The sequence below is a fragment of the Octopus bimaculoides genome, chromosome 8 (assembly GCF_046866305.1).
Source record: "Octopus bimaculoides isolate indiv1 chromosome 8, ASM4686630v1, whole genome shotgun sequence".
Classification (NCBI taxonomy): Eukaryota; Metazoa; Mollusca; class Cephalopoda; order Octopoda; family Octopodidae; genus Octopus; species Octopus bimaculoides.
Window position 1 is genome coordinate 76,935,820 of NC_142935.1, and position 22,448 is coordinate 76,958,267.

The 22,448-nt window shown below is 35.3% G+C and overlaps 1 protein-coding gene across 3 annotated transcripts in view; it reads right to left on the bottom strand.

Moving 5' to 3' along the window:
* LOC128248589 (uncharacterized) overlaps nt 1-22,448 on the bottom strand; it is a 23,119-nt gene continuing 671 nt past the window's right edge. Inside the window, exons 2-3 of one of the 3 annotated variants that reach the window (XM_089356689.1) lie at nt 15,439-16,443; nt 1-3,955 (exon numbers count right to left, since the gene is read on the bottom strand). In XM_089356689.1, the coding sequence (XP_089212815.1) occupies nt 2,777-3,541 (765 nt within the window). In that variant the 5' untranslated portion in view covers nt 3,542-3,955; nt 15,439-16,443 and the 3' untranslated portion in view covers nt 1-2,776. Of the gene's footprint in view, nt 3,956-15,052; nt 16,444-22,448 lie in introns of all 3 variants that reach the window. The other 2 variants (XM_089356688.1, XM_089356691.1) reach the window with 2 other exon arrangements.

Sequence of the window (22,448 nt, forward strand, 5' to 3'; positions counted from 1 at the left end):
TAAAACATCACATTTTATTAAAATATTGTTGAATCACTGACTACATTACAAATAAACAAACCATAAAATCTCAGAATTAATTTAAAAAGAAACAACAATAAAAGTGTTGTTTTAGTTTCCTAGTTAGAACAAATGTAATGTATTGACAGGATTATTTTTAATAGAAAGACTTGAATGCTTATATTATGAAACAAAACTATTTAGTGATGTCAATAGAGAATTCAAAGTGGCATGTCACGTGAGCAATTTGTTTGTTTTTGAATGGGATTTGCTAAGACGCCGTCTATGTACTCAAACAGAATTTCTGTAATGCCCTCAGCATAAGGAAACACAAAACAGTAAAACTAGTGTTTTTTCCCCACCTTTAAAAGAAATGTATTGTGTATGTGCATCTTGTGGGATTTTAATGACTTGGTTGAAGTAGTGGCAAATGGTTTTCTCTGTAGGAATTAGACAAAAGCAGTATCCTCCTGTATTACATTATATATTTCATTAGATGAAATTTTATAATTATTAGTAGCATCAATAACATTCAAGTATGAATTGTCATCACAGAACACAGAAGAGTCAACACCATTATGAGATGAAATTTCTTTAACAAACAAGATCATCTTTTGCAATGTTGGTAGTCTTTAGACTGAGATACTTCTCTTCAGTTCCCCCATACATTTTTATTGGTTTCAAAACGAGTGTGGTACTCTTTTTTTTTTTTCTTTCTCTGTTGCCTTTTGCTTTTCTTGGGGTTGCTTTAAGAAAGAGATTGATCTGTTCTGACAAGATAATGATGGTAGACCTGCCACAAAACCAATGTAAAATGACTGGGCATAGCAGTATATGAATGGTTCTGTAGATTTTGTTGATGCTTGTAGCTCGACAAACTTGTAGCCTCAGGAGTCCTTAATGGAGTCACTTCTCACTTCATGAACAATAAAAACCTATATACTGGTTAATGTTCCATGATGCTGGGTATTTTCTGTTGTTTCTATCGGCAAACTCTTAGAAAAGCTTTCTTCCTTTCGTTTGAAGGTGTACATATCTATGTATTTATACTCCTTCATGAGTCCAATATTAATATAAACTCGTTCAGAGTATTTTATTAATACACCTGATTCCATGCATAATTTCCATTATCAACATTAGAGTTTCTAATTTTCTTTTCCAACATACAGTGGTCAACCATTTTTTGTCAAAAACTAAAATTTAAAAAAAAAAAACGTATTTTCCAACATGAAGATTAAAATTTGAAACCAAATTACAACTGAGAAAATTATTATGCTCCAAAAATAAGTTACAGTAGCTTGTTATTCTATATTCTAATTCTATAATTAAACAGTACAACTAAACCTCTGACCTTTAACTTAAAACCCATATTAAGGGAAGAATTCTAAAGCCTGATACTAGGAATCACCAATTTGCTCTTCCTCTGTACATTGCCACTGAGAAAGAGAATCTTATGTCCCTCTAAAGAGCAAACACAGTGATTGCTGTTTGGACAAGAAATAATACCATTATAATCTTAATTTCACCTTATACAGCACTCCATTTTTTAAAAATTCTGAAAAGTTGTAACTCTGTAATAATGAAAGGAAGAGTACCTCTAAATAATATTTTTCACTTTAATTTGTGTCCTTCAACTTGCACAATGTACAACAATGCTCAACTAAGCAGAGATTTCTTTTGTAAAATAATCTTTCTTTGTAAGGTCCAGAATATATAAGATATTGTATATATTCATATACATATATTCTATTGTGGAGGTGCAATGGCCCAGTGGTTAGGGCAGTGGACTCGTGGTTTCGATTCCCAGACCGGGCGTTGTGAGTGTTTATTGAGCGAAAACACCTAAAGCTCCACGAGGCTCCGGCAGGGGATGGTGGCGAACCCTGCTGTACACAACTTTCTCTCACTCTTTCTTCCTGTTTCTGTTGTACCTGTATTTCAAAGGGCCAGCCTTGTCACACTCTGTGTCACGCTGAATCTTCCCGAGAACTATGTTAAGGGTACATTTGTCTGTGGAGTGCTCAGCCACTTGCACGTTAATTTCACGAACAAGTTGTTCCATTGATTGGATCAACTGGAACCCTCGACGTCGTAAGCGACGGAGTGCCAACAACATATTCTATTATGGTATGATGAAATATTTTCTTTCATAGTTTACTCTTTTACTTGTTTCAGTCATTTAACTGCGGCCATGCTGGAGCACCGCCTTTAGTCGAGCAAATCGACCCCAGGACTTATTCTTTGGAAACCTAGTACTTATTCTATCGGTCTCTTTTGCTGAACCGCTAAGTTACGGGGACGTAAACACACCAGCATCAGTTGTCAAGCGATGTTGCAGGGACAAACACAGACATACAAACATATACACACACATACATATATATATATACAACAGGCTTCTTTCAGTTTCCGTCTACCAAATCCACTCACAAGGCTTTGGTCGGCCCGAGGCTATAGTAGAAGACACTTGCCCAAGGTGTCACGCAGTGGGACTGAACTCAGAACCATGTGGTGGGTAGCTGTTCCTCAATGTCAAATAAATCAACACTAACTTTTAGTTCTTTATGAAAATATGTCAAACAGGACATACACGAGAATTCTGAGAGTACAGTCTTATCAAAAATAGTAAGTTATCTCATTCATATAGACCTAGTTGTAATCATAAAAAATAGTGTTGGCAGGCTGTTATCACATTATTGCATCTTTCTTGTGTGAAAACATAACTTCTTTAATTAAAGCAGATTTTTTTATGACATTGAAATAGTTACTTTTTTGTTCATACACAAGCATGTTTTGTTAAGTGACTATTTTGAGAGAATGATTTACCACAAATATTACAGTGATATGGTTTTTCTCCTGTATGAATACGTTTGTGTTTAGTTACATCACTGTTTTGAAGAAATGATTTACCACAGACATCACATTGATATGGTTTCTCTCCAGTATGAATACGTTTGTGAGTAATTAAAGTACTATTTACAGCAAATGATTTGCCACAGATATCACAGTGATATGGTCTCTCACCTGTATGAACACGTATGTGAGTAGTTAACTCATCATTTCGATAAAATGATTTACCACAGACATTACAATGATATGGCTTCTCTCCTGTATGAATGCGTTTGTGAACAGTTAACTCATTTCGAGAGAATGACTTACAACAGATATTACACTGATATGGTTTTTCTCCTGTATGAATGCGTTTGTGAGTAGTGAGATTACCTTTCTGAGAGAATGACTTTTTACAGATATCACAGTGATATGGTGCCTCTCCTGTATGAATACGTTTATGTGTAGTTACATCACTACTTCCAGAGAAGGATTTACCACAGACATCACACTGATATGGTTTTTCTCCAGTATGAATACGTTTGTGAGTAGTCAGGTTACATTTTAGAGAGAATGATTTACCACAGATATCACAGTGATGTGGTTTATCTCCTGAATGAATACGTTTGTGGGTAGTTAGGTTACCTCTTTGAGAGAATGATTTATCACAAATATCACAGTGATATGATGATTTTCCACACTCATTCGGCATCTCTTCAGGAAACAAAATCAATTTTTAAGTTACACAGAGTATTCACTTGTCCATAATTTTTCTTGTCTCATTACAATAAATAATTAGTTTTCTTGTTTTTTTAACGTTTGTATTTACTTTTCTATAGTTACATCAAATGTGACCTGTGTCAATACCTGAAGATGCAGCAAACTTCTTTGTAAATTTATCCAAGTTAAATTACAATCAAAATCATCTTGTACTCATTCCAAGCAGTAGAGAATTGATGACAATAATTGCAGTTCAAACAAAATATTTCACAGTAATTCTATTATAGATTTATACAATTTGGGTTATATTTATTATACACAGCATCTTCCTTCAGTTTGTAAAAGATGATAAATATGGACGATGACGTATCCCATGTAAAATGTTGTAATAATGCCATCTGATATTCTGAAAAAAAAAAAAAAAAAAATGAGAAATAGTGTAAGATATAGAAGATACTTAAAATGCAGAGATTCAACTAAATATTTTACTATATTTATATATAAACAGTTAACTGAACTCAATATGTCCCACTCTTCTCATGATGAACAAGAAAGATTGAAAAGTAAGGAGGAGACAGATATATAAATAATGTATGAAATCAAGTAAAACAGTGGAAAGTGTAGAAAATGAAAGAAACAATAACAATGAGTAGAATGAAAATAAACAGACAAAATGAAAAGAAATAGAATGCTTCTCCTGCAGTTGCCTTACTACAAAGATAGCATCACTAGTGCTTCTCCCTGGCACAAAACCAAACTGCATCTCATCTAGGTTAACTCTCTTCCTTAGTTGAGCAATGACCCTTTCAGTAACTTTCATCACCTGGTCCAGCAATATGATACCTCTGTAATTACTTCTGTCTGAGGCCCACCTTTACTTTCATAGCAGTTGACTATAATACTACAACATCAGTTGTTGGATATGACCTTCTACTGGATAACCTGATTAATCATATGGGCAACTAAACCATATCCCACTCCACAAGATATTTTAAGCATCTCAGCAGTAATTTCTGATAGGTCAGAGACCTTCCTCTGGCCCATTAGTAATTACTGCTTACAAGAGAAGGAAAGGGCGAGAGTATGTTGAGATGATATGTGTATATATATACATATATATATATATATATATATATATATATATCAACATACACACACAAACATCCATACAGACATATACATATATGCAGACAAATATACATACACACACAAACACTATATATATATATATATATATATATATATATATATATATGTGTGTGTGTGTGTGTGTGTGTGTGTGTGTGTGTAAATTAAATATAGAAATATTCCATTGACATTCAATAATTTATTTATATTACAATCTTACATTAAATACTATGAATATAATATAACATAATATTATATAGATAATTATAAAAACCATAAAAGGCCAACAAATTGTTTCGACACATATTTTTTCTGATATACAAAATCACACTTCAATTATATACAAGTCACTTTTACAATCCAGCCGTCCTTTCCAGACCGAATTTCGTCTTTCTGAACCAATGGACCCTGAAGTGACTTATATATAATTGAACTGTGATTTTATATATCAGAAAAAATATATATAAGTTGAAACAATTTGTTGGCCTTTTACAGTTTTTATAATTATTTATATAATATTATGTTATGTTATATATCATATTCATAGTATTTAATGTAATATTGTAATATAAATAAATTATTGAATGTCAATGGAATATCTCTATATTTAATTTATATTTATTATTGAATTATACCAATATTTATATGGTATCCAACTGAAGTACCAGTGAATTGGATGTTCAACACACTCCTTTGAAGGATTTCGTTTCCTCAGTTTGTTACTATATATATATATAAAGAATAAGGAGAAAATGGAGAGGTAATTAATAAAATATTATTTATTAATTATAAAATATGACATCTCTGACAGCTGTTTCGATTCAGTAATCTTTAGATATTTAATTTATAAAATTAAAATCATTATAAGATGAATCTTTTCAGAGGTAGTAAAGATATACCAATTAGAAATACATGTTGAGATAACAGCTATTAACTGTTAATGGTTTATAGCCACTTGTCTTATAATGATTTTAATTTTATAAATTAATTATCTAAAGATTACTGAATCGAAATACCTGTCAGATATGTTGTCATATTTTATAATTAATAATACTTTATTAATTACCTCTCCATTTTCTCCTTATTCTTTAAATATATAGATATATGAACCACAGTTTATATGGTTACCTTATAGTTGAACTTTCTATGGATTGGTAACTAACCAGTATTTTCATTGGATTTTATTATCCCTTAATGAGGTTTATATCCTTTACTTGAATATATATATATATACACACACACATACAGAGAGAGAGAGAAAGAGATATGTACATACATATATACCATATAGACATATACATATAAACACAGACATAGACACACACACATATATACCTATACAAATATACATACATGTGCACACATATACATGTGTAACAGGTTGAATGAATGTGGATTCGTCCTTTAATTGGAGTGGTTTCCAAAAGAGATTTCTAACATTGATTCTTCATACTTTGCTGTGAGTTTACTGGTATAAATTGGCGAAGATATGAATAGTAGTATTAGAATATTAAGTGTATGATTAATTCATGGAATGAAGTTCTACAAATCCAATCATATTTGTCAAAATGGAGGAGATAAGATGTTAAAAAGTTATAAGAAGTTTATTCATGCATACAATTGTTTTGTACATAGATAAAATTCATATTTGAATTGAAAATTATCATAGTACTCATTAGTGCAGAGAGAAAATAATAATAGGAACTTAAAAAAAAGAACAGAGAAGTTGGATCAATGAGTTTCATGTTTGTCTGTTCCTGTCTGTGTGCAATATTGATGGGAGTCATGTGAAATATTAACAATCTTATTTCTTCATTGTTTTGTAGTTTAGCTCTTTCCATTGGGTGGTGCTGAAATTTGAAGTAATTTTTTGTTTGTGCAGGGCATAATAGGGAAAATTTTCACTGCGGTAACAAAATTCATTGAGATTATTATTTCTGTCTTTGTGGGGGATGTGAGGAAATAACAATCAAAGAAGCGGACAAAGGAAGTGCAGTAGTGGTAATGGGCACATTTTACTACAAAAATCTAGTAGTATCCATACTTAATAATGATGAACACTACAAAAAAGTCAACAATTACATACCCTGAAAAATAATGAAAAACCTCTTTTCAATACTCCAAACCCATGGAAAAGACGTAACAAAAAAAAGAAATAGACTATTTGATAAACTATAAATGTAAACCTAGCCTTTTCTATGATCTACCTAAACTTTACAAAAGCCAAACTATAAACGAAGCCATCAAAAAATCTCCAAAGGCATACATACATACATACATACACCAGCAGACCTAAAATTATGGCCCATTGTAGCTGGACCATCCTGTGAAATACATTAAGTTGCTTCATGGACATTCTCCTGAAACCATTTCTAAAACATATCAAGAGTCATATTAGAGATGACTAAGATATGTTAAATCACCTTCCAGAAAGAGTCAAGGAGGAAACAATCATGGTATCATTTGATGTGATTAATTTATACACCATCATACCCCATAGTTATAGAATAGAAGCAATCCATTTCTGGCTGGACAAATATTCATAAGAAATACCAGAATGGATCAACAAAGATTTCATAATCGAATCAATTAAATTCATCCTCCAAAACAACCATTTCATGTTTGACACCACTGTTTATTGCCAAAAATTTGGAATTGCAATGGGAACCAAGGCAGCCCCAACCATTGCCAATCTAACAATGAGCTATTTAGAAATAACAATATATCAGGAGTCTTTTTCAAAATTTGGAAACCCTGTCTCCCAATACATAAAAGAAAATTGGAAAAGATTTTTGGACAACTGCTTCATCCTCTGGAATGAAGACATAGATAAGCTCCTAGAGTTCAAAAGACTTCTCAATAACATTATCACCAACATACAATTTACAATGGAACACAACCATGAGGCACTCCCATTCCTAGACATACTGATTCAAAAAATAAACAAAAAAATTCTAAGTAACCATAAAATCATTAAGAGCAGCAAACAGCCTAAGATACTGAAAAAGATTCTCAGCAATGTCAAACTATTCTCTAGAACAACGGACACAATAGTCGTAAAGTGTGGTCGCCCTAATTTCAGAACATGTCCCAGTCTCTTGGAAGCATCAGAATTCCATTTCTGACAAGGACAAATATTCAAAATCAAATCTAACTTCATTTGCACCTCCAAAAACCTCATTTATGCAACCAGATGCTTGGGCTGCCATCGAAACTATATTGGCTCAATAGGAAATTGGATCTGAAAGAGATGTATGTTCCACAGACAAATTTCCTCCCCAACAATATCACCAAATATACCTCAGTCAACACACTAACAAATGTGCAGAACAATTACAACTACAATTCATAATTTTCCCATTTTATTAACTTGCCTTCTGGACCTCAACACAAGTAAGACTGAACAAAGAAGCCTGATTTATCCAAAAATATAAAAAAGAATTAAATATGAACCCATATTAAAAATAAAGGACTTACCCCATCTTATGGAAGATATAAGCCAAAATAATTTATAGAACACAAAAGAACAAAAAAAAAAGTACAGATTTACTTCCCCTTTACTGCAAAATAAATGAGTGAACAATTATCTTCCCTAGCAATTTATCTTTTTCAACTCTCAGTTTGATGAGCAATGCAAAACTGGTCCTTACTTCAATTATGTTGAAAGAACAAAACCTGATTTTGCACAAAATTGTATAATACCTTTATTATCATGGCCCTAATATACTCTTAAATCATGTAAAACAAATCTTCTATATTTTTTCATCTTTTCGCTTTATATATATCCACCATGTTTCCCCACTAAAATATTTTCTACTAAACACACACACACATATATATATATATATGTATATATATATATATACATATATATATATACACATACACACACAGATGTATACATATATATATAGTAAATCCCAAAAAGAACAAACAAAACAACAATGCGAGAACGTGGTACATGTAAAGTATTAGCAGACGCTCAGGGAAGGAAAGAAAAATGGTTTAATGTTTCGAGCAGATGCATTTCTTCAGAAACAGAGGCAAGTCCAATAGAAGGGAAGACGGAAGAAAATCGCCAACGATTCACATGTGGTTACATGTTGAAGTGATTCACATGTAGTTACATTTTGAAATCATTGGAGATTTTCTTCCTCCATCTTACCTTCTATTGGACTTTCCTCTGTTTCTGAAGAATAGCGTCTGTTCGAAATGTTAAACCATCTTTATTTCCTCCCTTGAGCATCTGCTAATACTTTACATGTACCATGTCCTCGCGTTGTTGTTTTTTTGTGTTTGTTTGTTCTTTTTGGGATTTACTATATACCACACGCTCACATAAACCCCAACCTTCTGACTGACTTCAGAATACCTAATTCGCGGAATTCTTTCTACCATCGGATTACATTACCTTGTTCATTCGGAATACGCCATTTCTGCACCTTGATTTTGAATCATTATGTATGTGTGTGTGTGTGTGTGTGTATATATATATATATACATGTATGTATGTGTATATATACATATGTATACATGATTTTTACCATTCTATAAAATTCGACCTTTAACTGTCTTCTTACATTTCACTTCCACTAAATATATCTACTTACAAGCCTTTAAGCTTTATTCCTATCGCTATATATCTTTCCACTATTAGTTTTCTGCTAATTTCTTTCTTTCTCCTCCTCTTTCTATAAACTGCCTTTGACGTTATATCTATTAACGGTTTTATTTTTAAAAACTTGCTAGCATTCCCTTCATCATATACGCAGTCATCACATTCTGTTAAAATGTCTTACTGATGTGTTTGGTTTCTTTCTTTTCCTGATGACATGATTGCATTGTTTTACATCATTTTATTCCTTCTGGAATAATACCAATGTTTTCTTTGAAACATATGTCGGAAGTAAAAAGATTTCAATAACACCTGCGTTTAACTCCATTTATTTATCTATTTATCTATCTATCTATCTATATACATACATACATATATATAAATGTGTGTGTGTGTGTGTGTATGTATCGTTGGGTTTTTTTCCATTTGTGATTTACATTTATGTATATGTGTATATATGTGTATGTGTATATATATATATATATATACACACATAATAATAATATTAGGGATAAAATCCAAAATTACAGGTAAAAACTCAATTAAAATCAATTTATTAAAAATTAAAATTAAATTAAGTTTCAGAGTAAAATATATATAAATATATAGTTTTAGGGAAAAGAACCAAGGTTCATGAACTCATCGATGAAAATCCAGTCACATATAGAAAAATTAATAATTAAAAGCACAATAAATGAGTATAATATAATACAAAGTAAATATCATAAGATAAAGACAATAAAATGACTACACGTGTTTCATAACTAATTTTCAAATAGGAAGGAAATTTAAATCGATTAAAACTATCGAAAATCAATTCTATTAAAGAATATAGCTAATCTTTGGAAATTAGTTGTGGAGAAACGGCGAAAACGAACAGTTTCGTAACATTGTTTACAAAATAGACGGTGATCGTTTGCGAAGGATCACAGTCGCTAGAAGGGGACTTAACTCATGCTCCGACTTTAAAATTGTGATAATTGGCTATACAAATGCTTGTGCAAAACAACTTTTTGTGCTACCCTGATTATACATAGCAGGATAATCCCTTTTCGCAGGAGCTAGGACGGCAATTTGTGATGAAGCAATTGCTGGCGATCTGTTGCTACACAGTTCTGCTAGAATTCTATCAGATTGGGCAATAGATGTTGATGCACCATTTTGCATTATGTTTGAAGTAGCTTCTGGAATGTGGTGAATTGGTGCAGTCTGTTGCTGTCTTTTTAAACCGGTTGCATTCTTTCCCCAGCAAACTCTCTTCTTTGTAGGCATAATCTATGTACATATTAAACAGAACAACAAAAGTTATAACAGATGGCAGGGTCGGCAGTTTTCACATTTCGGTAATTTTTCAGATTAACACCCGCACGATTACCTAACCCTAACCCTAAAACCCTAATCCTAACCCAAACCCTAACCCCTAACCCTAAAACCCTAACCTTAAAACCGTAACTGTAACACTAACCCTAATCCTAACCCTAACACCATAGTGAAAATCGTGCGGGTGTTAATCTGAAAAATTACCCACATTTCTAATGAAGTTCACTGATTTGCAATGAATATCTTTCTCCTTTCTATCATGTCCTCATCATCATCATCATCATCATCGTTTAACGTCCGCCTTCCATGCTAGCATAGGTTGGACGATTTGACTGAGGACTGGTGAAACCGGATGGCAACACCAGGCTCCAATCTAATTTGGCAGAGTTTCTACAGCTGGATGCCCTTCCTAACGCCAACCACTCAGAGTGTAGTGCTAACTTAAACAAAACAATTTATTATTAGTGCTTTGTGTGAGTGGGACCATTTAAACTTGTAAAAAAAAGAGGGAGACAGGAAGAGAGAAAGGAATATAGAATGGGAGTAATGAAGAGAGAGAAAGAAAAGAAGGGAAAACGGAAGACAGTTATAAGATAGCAACGCATGTGCGTGTTTGTATAATAAACACACACAAAGTAAATCTTATATCTATAATGTTGATGTGTGTATGTGTTTATGTGTGTTGTTGTCACAGATCACGTATGTGTGGTTGTGTGTTTTTACGTTTCTATATCATGAAAAATATGTTAGAGGTAGAGGAAAGGTATTAAATGAGAGAGAGGAAGAAGAAGTAAGAGTGAAAAGGTAAACCAAGTTAATCTATGACTTTGTATGTATCACTTTCTCTCTCTCTCTCTCCCTCTTTTACTCTTACTCTCTATATTATATGTTGAACGCGTGATCGATGTGTAAGAACGCTGTTACAGGTAGAAGGGAAGAAATATGAAAGTTGCTAGAAATAACAGCCAAATCTCCCTTAAATCACACAAAGTAAATGGAATTTAAAAAATCTAATCACTGCACTGGAAAGTTCACATCGAGAAAATTCCATTGATGTAAAAAATTTTACGAAAAAGTGGAAAATGTGGATTTCTATAGATGCAACACACACACTCACAAACTCAGCTATACTATAGTTATAGATAATATCGTTAAAGGTTTTTTTATTAAGACTTAAGCTATATAAAGTTTAATCTTTCATTCATATTTTTATTTCTAATAAACCTTTAGTTCTGATTCTTACGTTTAAGTTTCAGTTTGAACTGCAACAACATTTTGATTAGTATAATTTTTACTTTGTTTATATCATTTGAAAAAAATAAGTATTCTTGTATTTTTTTCTTATTCAATTGATTTTTAATGATAATTAAATAAACATTTTTAGTCTTAAATAGTCTAGCTTTAACTATTGCATCATTTAAATATGTGCTAATATTATCTTTATTATTATTTTAACCTTAAACTTCGTTCAAATTGTATTTGAAACGAAAAAAAAATAAATTATTTAAGCTGGTTTTTGTATATAATATACCTGTTAGCATATATTATAATGAACATAGGGTTGATTATGGAATGTTTATTATTTTGATATTATTAATAATATTTTTCTATCTTTATACAATAAGTATTTTATATAAATTCATTTGGTATTTATTGTTGGTTGATATATACATTCATTTGTTATTATTTTTTGTATTTTGACCTGAAGATTAGCTATATTTTTGAATAGAATTGATTTTCGATAGTTTTAATCGATTTAAATTTCCTTCCTATTTGAAAATTAGTTATGAAACACATGTAGTCATTTTATTGTCTTTATCTCATGATATTTACTTTGTATTATATTATACTCATTTATTGTGCTTTTAATTATTAATTTTTCTATATGTGACAGTGGATTTTCATCGATGAGTTCATGAACCGTGGTTCTTTTCCCTAAAACTATACATACATACATACATATATATATATAATGGCTTCTGTAGAACCACTGAGCAGATAGAGGGAAAGAAAAATGAATTCTTCCAATCCTATGCCCTTATCAGACCACACATTGACACTCTTGATGTCATCATGGAAAACTACTGTGGCATGGCTGACAAGGATAGGGAAAACAAAACAAAAACCAGAAGTCTCTTTGATCCAGTGGTTCCTCAAAGGAATGGATCTCCCACCCCTGTGAATGACAAGGCTGATAAGGATAGGGAAGCTAAGGAAGCAGCAACCAGAAGCCCCTCTGTGCCAGTGGTCCTACAAAGGAATGGAGTCCTCACCCCATTGGACAACCAGAGGAATGCAAGTGCAACCACCAGAAAAGGAAGGAAAGAACATGAGCACAAACATAAATAAGGGGAGAAAAAGGAAAAGGAAAAAATGAAATAATTAAAACTGAAACCCAAAACCACAAAACAAGAAACAAAAACATGGAGGCTCCGATGGAATCCAAAACCCTAGAGCAGAGAAGAAATTTGGAGTGAACTCAAGGACCTGCAAAGCAAATCTTGGCATGGGAAGACGGCACAAACTGCCAGTTTGTTCACCCAAGATACCACCAAAACTACAGGGGCCTTAAGGAGAAATACTTCCCTGAGGAAAGGCACCAATTTCCACCACAGAAAATACATACAAATGCAGTGTGCTCTTCAGATGTTATGTGCAAGGCAACAGCTGAGCAAGAGTCTTTTTTGTGCAGGGTGCAAAAGATTTGTGCAGCAGCTGACCTGGCTACATCAAGCATAAACAAGGAACCTTGCCCACCACTGTGCAAGACCACCACAATAAACAGACACAGAATGGCCTCCCCTAATGCCTGCACAGTCGTCATGCCAATATTTTTACTAAATATTGGGGGCCTGTGGCATCACAACAACAAAAGCAAAATTTTTTTCCTGAGAGACCTTGCTGCATGCAATCAAGCCCTATGCATAGCACTTGTGGAAACTCATCTGAGCCCTGATATAGAGGATGCTGAAGTACACGTACCAAAATATACCATACTGTGAATAGACAGAAAGGAAAGGAGCCATGGTGGAGTTGCTGTATACATCTATGAAGACCTCACACCCCAGGTCATATTGTCATACTGAAATTCAGTATGTGACACTCTAATTGTATACATAAGACAACACAATATAGTCATATGTAATGCATATCGCCCACCAGATGCTCCAAACCACGTAAGCAAGTTTGAAGATTGCCTCACAAGAATTAAAGAAATCCTCATGAAACTGGAACACCATGTGAGCATATTTCTTATGAGTGATTTCAACTTCCCCAATGTCAAATGGCCCAAAGGCCTCATTACAAGCAAGCACAAGTGGAGTCCCTGCTCAACCTCACCAATGCCCTATTTATAGAGCAAGTTGTACTCAGACAAACTAGGGCGAATAACATTTTGGATCTCTGCTCCACGAATAATATAGACATTGTTCATGATGTGAAAGTGACGCCAACATTAGTCTCGGATCACAACATAATAGGGCTGTCTATGTTTGGGCTGAAAGTAGCCAGAGACATACAGCCTAAAGGAAGCACCCAAAATCTCTCCAATCTGAACTTCCACAAAGCAGACTGGAAATCGATCCAAAAAGAGATCCTCAGACAGGATTAGTCAAAATGTTTCTCCACACCAGACATTGGCATGAAACTAGAATATTTCATGTCTTTTGTGCAAACCATATGCCAGAAATATGTCTCAGAGCAGAAGGCCATAGCAAATAGGAACAAGATTCCAAGGGAGAGGAAGATCCTCATGAGACAACAGACGAAGGTTGCAAATCATCTCAACCAACATCCCACAAGTAGCAAAAGGTCCTGCCTAAAAACAACACTGATGGAGATTGAAAAAAGCCCGCAACAATCCTATGTGAGGGAAAGAACATACAAAGAAGCCTGGGTTATAAAAAAACAATGGCCTTCTTTCATTACGCTGCAAGATAGGACCCCCTCTTCCAAAAGGATGGCTCCCTCACAGATATTCCAACCAGGATCAGTGAGGTACTGAATGGCCAGTTCAAAAGTGTCTTTACCACCCCGTTGGAACACAGAGAAGTGAATAAACCAGTGGACCTCTTTCTTGCCTCACCTATAACCAGCGAGGCAGTTACGATGGAATGCATCGATATTAGCAAAGAAGATTTACTACCAGCCATAGATGAGGTGGATGCAAACTCAACTGCTGGTCCTGATGGAATCCAAGAAATTCTCAAATACAGCTTGTTCACCTTTAGAATTCCGAAATAGCCGGTAGTATTCTTATGGTATGCTACCAATTCTAGTCTTAGGTATTCCTCATGTGTGAAAGTAAAAAGTAAAAGAGTCAAAAGTAAGAGTTAGTACGGTTAGGCAGCTTTTTAATCACTGCAAATGTTTTGATACATACAGATCCTCGTATATACAGGATATAAAGTTAAGTTTAAATTAAATTATGTAACGATTTACCTGTATAAGAAGATCTATATGTATCTCCTCAGCGATACTCAGTTACTGTTTCCGTAAGTAAATTTAGATTTTCATGCTACAACATTCATGGCTTCTTCTTTGAAACTTACAAACGCTGACGGTTTCAATTTGCTTGGTATGAGTGTGTTATCACGTTCGACATGAGCTGCAATGTACACGTTGTCTGTTTATTTATTCAGTTTCAACATGTTATTCTGCACATGCCAAACTGTACCATTACGCAAAATACATTCATCCATTAGCCCATACTTATACAATCACTTACACACCGATATACCATGCATCACTGAGTGTTTCCATACACACACACATACACTCACACGCAGACATGTACACACATGCATATATATAAAAAATATATGTACATATATTCAGATGCACACACATATGGATGTGTGATGATGGTGGAGGATATTGACTCTTTACTTGTTTTTCTAAAATGCACCATAAATATCCGTCGAATGTAAATAATCCAAATAATATACATAATTCCTCATCTCTTAAATATAGAACTGTATGCACCATAAATGTTCAATAATATTGAGATCTGGGGACTGTGGTGGCCAGATACGATGTTCAACTTCACTAGAATGTTCCTCGTGCCATTCAGTAACAACTTTAGCTGTGTGAACAGTTTTGCAACCATACGATGAATTTAATCAGGTAAAATGCTTAAATAGTCTTGACTATTAATTCTGCCATGAAGGGAAACCACTGGGTCGGCGGATTTCCAAGATATAGACCCCCACCCCACCCCAGATCATCAGATCTTTCTCCATGTTTAACAGTTGGAAGAAGGCAATCTGAGTCAAATGCTTCTTTCGGCTGTCTCCACACGTATACTCAGCCAGTGGTCAGAAATAAGGTAATGGATGGTTCGTCCGAGAAAATAACATTCTTCCATTGCTCTAGGGACCAATTCTGTAGGTTTTTACTCCACTATGAACGCTTTGCAACGTTTGTTTTTGAAAGTAGTGGTTTTCTGATTGAAGCCCTCCAGTGAAATCCAGCTTTGTGCAGCCCCCAGCGAACAGTTTTTGTGGAAACTGGATTCTCAAGGTGGTCATTAAGCTCTGCACTAATTTTGGGAGTTGTACCTTTGTGATCCTTTCTAACAATTTGCGTAAGAGTCCGACAATCCTTATCTGAAAGTTTTGGTTTTCTTCCGGAGTTTTGTTTTGACAAGGAGGTTTTTCTCTCTTTCTCAAAGGCTGTCATTACTATCGAGACAGTACTTCTTGATGCACCAAACATTTCTGCTGTTTTTGTTATGCTAGCGTCTGCCATACAAGCACCAACAATTTGACCACTTTGAAAGTCCAATAGATCTGTCATTTTAATGAATTTTAATTACCATTTTCTGATGATATCTGAAAAGAAACAGCAATTTTAGAAAAATGTATTAAGCAACACTAATAATAAATCAAAAAAACAAAAATAAACAAGCTTTTGACGGTTTTATAGATATTTCAAAATTATGATGCTATGATGCTAGGTGTTTCCATTATTTTGTCCAACCCTTGTATATATATACACACAACAAGTATGGATGTCAATAGTTTATACACCAACGTGCATGCGGATGCATATATATGTTTCTTTTTAAGTTATTTATTAGGGTATATAAATTAAAGTATATAAGAGCAAAAATATAATATAAAAACTAAAGAATGAAAATTAAAATAAAATGAACAAAATAAAATAAAATAAACTGCATGAAAGTGAAATAAACATAAGTTCATGCGTATATTATATCGGTTTAAATGCATATATACATATCAAATAAGTATGAATGTCTTTGTTTATGTATTATTGTATGTGTGTGTGTGTGTTTTCTTCCTAAGTAACTGTATTAATTTGTAAGTATTTATGCATATTATAAAAGGTTATGAAAGTAATCATTTATATTTAAATATAAAAGTATGTTTATTATTTGTGTGAGCGTGTATGTTCATTTGCGCATTACTTGATATTTATATTTAAATTCAAAAATAATGATAATAATCAATTAAAGCATATAAGAGTAAAAGTAAACGATTAAAATATATAATAGACTAAATAAATAAGGAAGCAGGAATAAAGAATAAATAAAAATAAAGGTGAAATAAAATTTGTTTGTGTATGTATGCAAGTGTATTTCTGGTAGTAATTTTACTGTTCTCATACTTAGTGCAAGTTTTGAAAGTACAGTTTGATTTTAAGTTATTTCTTCAAAGCCATAATAGAAGTGGCAAAGGAGCATATTCAGCATATTTTGTTTTATGGGTTCAACAAAGGCAACAACACAACGGAAAGTGCAAGGAATATTAATGTGTGTGTGTGTGTGTTTTCTTTCTAAGTTACTATATGGGGATTGGACAATAAGCGTAAGCCAGTGTCAATGGTGGTTCCAGAAATTCCAAACCAGAAACTACATCCTAGAAGACGAGACTTATTCTGGAAGATTTGCAGAGCTTGACAAGGACGTCCTGCAAACTCTGGTGAAACAAAATCCCATAACTGTTGAGGAACTAGCAGAGAAGCTTCGATTTGGTCATTCAACCATTCATCGACACTTGCATGCCATTTGAAAAGTCAGTAAATTGAGTCAATGGGTTCCTCACAAACTTTCCAAGTCTAATCATGCACAGAGAGTGAATGTGTGCTCTTCTTTGCTGTCACGTCTCACGAATGAACTTTTTTGGGACTGAATGACTGGTGACGAGAAATGGGTTCTCTATAAAAATGTCAAGCACCGAAGACAGTGGGTAGGGAAGGGAGAAACACCACCACCTCAGGCTAAAGAAGGCCTTCACCTACTTAAAGTGTTATCTGTTTGGTGGGATATGAAAGGTTTAGTCCACTTTGAACTTTTAAACCCAAATCAAACGTTAACAAAGGAGATCTACTGCAAGCAGCGTAAGTCAGTACTAGAAGAAAAAATGACCATCTTTGGTTTCACAGTGAAAGGTGTTCTTCCACCAGCATAATGCTCAGCCACATACAGCAAGGATGACATTCCAAAGGCTGGAGCAGTTTGAATGGGAAACAATGCTCCACCTACCATATTCACCAGACATTTCCCCATCTGATTATCATTTATTCCGCATACTTCAAAATCGTTTGGACGGAAAAAATATGAATTCTGTAGACAAAGTCAAAACAGTACTGGAGGAGTATTTTTCACCACGGACAAGTGAATTTTGGAAGAGGGGCCTTGCAAGTCTACCAGATAAATGGAAGAGCAGTGTAGAAAATGAAGAGTATATTTTAGACTAAAAAAGAACTTTATCTTAATTTTGAAAAATAAGAGTATTAAAAAAACACATTATTTATGGGATGAGCCAATAGATATAATGTCTGTTTTCCATGCTGACATGTGTTGGACAGTGCATCACGATCTAACAAATCAGACGACATCACTGAGCTCCAATGTCTACTTTGGCTGGTTGCCCTTCATAACACCAACAACAATGAAGAAGTCTGATGCTCTTACACACATCACTTTCGTGAACTTTTGTCAGTGAACAGGTCGCAGTTTCAAAGCAACAAAAATCTTTTGACTGTGGCAAGTGAAAAAACATTCGAGCGAGGTCATTGCCAGTGATGCTGGACTGGCTCCTGTGCAGGTGGCACGTAAAAAACACCATTTTGAGCATGGCCATTGCCAGTACTGCCAGACTGGCCCTTGTGCTGGTGGCACGTAAAAGCACCCACTACACTCTCGGAGTGGTTAGCGTTAGGAAGGGCATCCAGCTGTAGAAACTCTGCCAGATCAGATTGGAACCTGGTGCAACCATCTGGTTCGCCAGTCCTCAGTCAAATCACCCAACCCATGCTAGCATGGAAGGCGGACGTATGATGATGATGATGATGATGATGACAAATGAAATTTAAATGTTAAAGTGAAACTAACTGTTTTTGTGTGTTCTTGAATGGCTTACAAACATCCTCCATGCTACAATTGTTTTTGTTTCAGCACACAATCTCAGAACAAGTCACTTGCTATGGAAGTGCATCTCCGTAATTTTTTTAAATCACTGTGGATAAATGCCAGCAATGACCTCAGGTTCTCCAATATTTTAATTTCTAAACAGAAACAATTGGAGGCAGGGAGTGAGGTTGCAAAAAAATTCATAATTTTTAAAATTTTCTTTTTTATAACGTATAAATGTATTATTTATGGGGGGAAAATATTGAAAAACATCAATATGCAAGAGTGATAAAGAAACCAAGAGGGTTGTCTTTGGATGTGCTAGAAACACCACCAAAATCACCCTTAATCACTCACTTTTCCTTCTGAAAATATTAACGATTTTTTCATTTTTTATTTTTTACCGAAAATATTCTTTCCATGGTTTTGAAGTGCAAAAAAAAAAAGCTCAAAATAGGTCCAGAGTGGGATGATGAGTGTGGAGAGGGGTGTAAAAAAATTTTCAAAACTTTTTTCATACAAAGATTCCAACCCCATCATTTTGAAGGCTGCGATTGAAAAAAAATGGGGAAAATCCCAAAAAAAATTTTGCCCCCCAAATTTCTTTATAATCGTAATCTAGCACCGTTTGAAAGGGATTTGTACAAATTTTCATATCCATCTTCCTGAAAGTTATGAGGGGAAAAAAGTCAGATCGTGTGAATTTTCCAAAACTCCTCTCTCCACCCCCTCAGAAAAATTCTTTCCCATAAATTCCTATATACTCTGAAGCCACAACATCTAAGCGGTATTTGTAGAAAATTTTGTTAAAAAGTATCCATTTTTCTGGATGTCATGAGGCAACAAAGTCGGGGGTGTATACATCTGTAGTAATGCCCTTTTATTTATACGATTTTTTCATTTCATGTTTATTTCATTCATTGTTTGCAATGTTCTCTCTCTCACACACACACTGCAATGTTTACAGGTGGGCTACTGAACTGTAATCTCTATGTTGCTTTGAGGGGAAGGTAAAACTTCACAAATTACTTCTCCCTCTGCTGTTGGACTACCGTGATGTTTGTTTAAAAGACAGAAATTATGACTGATAAAATAAAGAAAGTAATATTTACTAAGCAAGTGAGCACTATTATACAAAGATAAAATATAAAAATTATTAGAACTGGGAATCAAATGTGAAAATATTAACAAGGGGCTAGTGTTTTTAACGAAATTTTCCAGATAGATGGTGTAAATAACCCCTCTTTTTGCGTTGTTTGATAATTGTGATTTGCTCTCACGAAAACGAATTTCTAGAACATTTCATTTAAAATACCAGTCAGTATTTTAAAGAAAGCTACCAGGGAAAAGATTCGATAGTTGAGGGGTAAGGGGCACATAGTTCTGTTGTTTTGCCGACTTTTGCCCATTTCAGATTTCAACAAGCGATATCTTAAATAAATCCAAAATAAAACAACGCAGGAAATATGTGGGAAATGATTCTCAGTAAGACACAGCAGACATTTATTACAGCAACATTGAAAGAAACTTATCTTGGAAGCTTCTCAAACCAAAATAATAGAAAATGTGAAAAGAGCAAGGTCAGGGTTAGAAAATATATCTTTTGTGCCTGTGGTGTTATGGGCTGTGATGAGCTATGTGTTGTTGGTGGAGAGAGATGAAGCAAACGGAAGTGAAGCCAGACCGGAAGGGCCAGACGGGAAGTCGGACACACGCGGTCGAAGGCCAGCACGTGGGGGGCAGTCAGAAGACAGACAGCTTACAAGAAAGACGTGTTTTGATCTGGAGCGATCGTTTACTTCACCGCGGTCGACAAGGTAAGGTCCAACGTTTTCATTCTGTCCTTTTGCTTCTTGTTGTCTTTTTCCTCCATCACACCACAAGCTATTTCGGCCCATAAAAAAAATTAAAAAAAAAAAAAAATTATGAGTGTAGTCCGGATTTCGAACGATATGATTAAACCGTTTTGCGGTGACACGGACGTGGTCGCGTGGCTAAAAAAGATGAAGCTGGTCGCGAAGCTCCATGGGATAGGCGACTTGGCAAGCTTTCTACTACTGTACTTAGATGGTCCAGCGTTGGCGCTATTTTTAGAGATGGAAGAGAGGGACCAAGTTAGCGCGGAGAAAATAGAAATCCGCTTGATGGAGGCCTTCGCAGAAGGAATGTTTGAAGCGTACGCTCGCCTGGGGAGAGCGAAGTGGACTGGCGAACAGGTCAACGTGTTTGCCAACAAACTTAGGAGATTGGCTAAACTGGCGGGCTACGAGGGAGAATCGCTAGATCGGACAGTAAAGTTGGCGTTTGTGACTGGTTTTCCTGACCACATGTCGGTTGAATTGCAGAAACTGCTGGACGTGAATGCCATGCCCATGGCGGATATAATAACGAGGGCCCGCATGTTAGTTTTGTGTTGTAGATCGACGCCGTTGGCAGCAACTGCAACAGCAAAAGGTGGCCGACCAAGGAGTAGCGGAGAGGGGTCGAACAAGGAACGTGTGCGACCATTCAAAGGACAGTGTTTCCGGTGTCAGGGCCCGCACATGGTGTGAGACTGCAAGTTACCCAAGCCTGAGGTCATTTGCTACCGTTGTCGCGAAACATATAGCCAGCGAATGTCTGCAGGGAAACGGTCTAAGGGAGACTACTGCGCCAGTGGTCATCTCTTTGGATCAATAAAGGCGCGTTTTTTGCTACCCGTTGTTGAGGTGCTGGTGGAGGGGAAGATGTCGCGAGCCCTCGTGGACACATGCTGTACAACGACCCTGATGACTCCGGGAGTGGTAGAGACGTGGAGTGGAGAAAGCAGTGTGAGGGCAGTCGACGGAAGAGAGGTACGCTGTGAAGGCATTACTGACGTGCAGATTGAGGTGCAGGGAACAAAGCTGACGCTGCAAGCAATTGTAGTTGGCCACTTGGTGGATGAGATTGACGTGGTGATGGGGATGGATGCAATCACCCGTTTAGGAGGTGTCACTGTCAACGAGGCCGGTGTGACTTTCAGGGTCGCGGGGAAACCGTGTATGGCGACGCCGTGCATTGGTGAGAACCGCGAAGAAAACTATGCCGCGCGCACCATTGAAGACCAGGATTTTCGTGCCGCCTTCGATGGCCAGAGGTGGACAGTGGAGTGGCACTGGAGGGGGGAGCACCCGACGTTAAAAAATAAAGTGGGCTGCTACCAGCATACTTTGATAGGAGATGCCAGAAGCGAGTTCGAGGGGGAGGTGGAGCGGTGGATTAAGGAGGGCATATTGATCCCTTGAGAAGAAGAAGTAGAGAGCGGAGTCCTGCCGCTGATGCCGGTGGTACAGCCCACACCACAGTGCCAAATAGCCAACTGCTAATAAAGGTTTTCATTCGATTTGGTGTGAGGGTAAGGACACAAATCATTGAAAACTGGTTCTAATTTAATTGTTAAATATAATTAGTGGCATTCTTTCGATAAAGATGCCTCGAGTC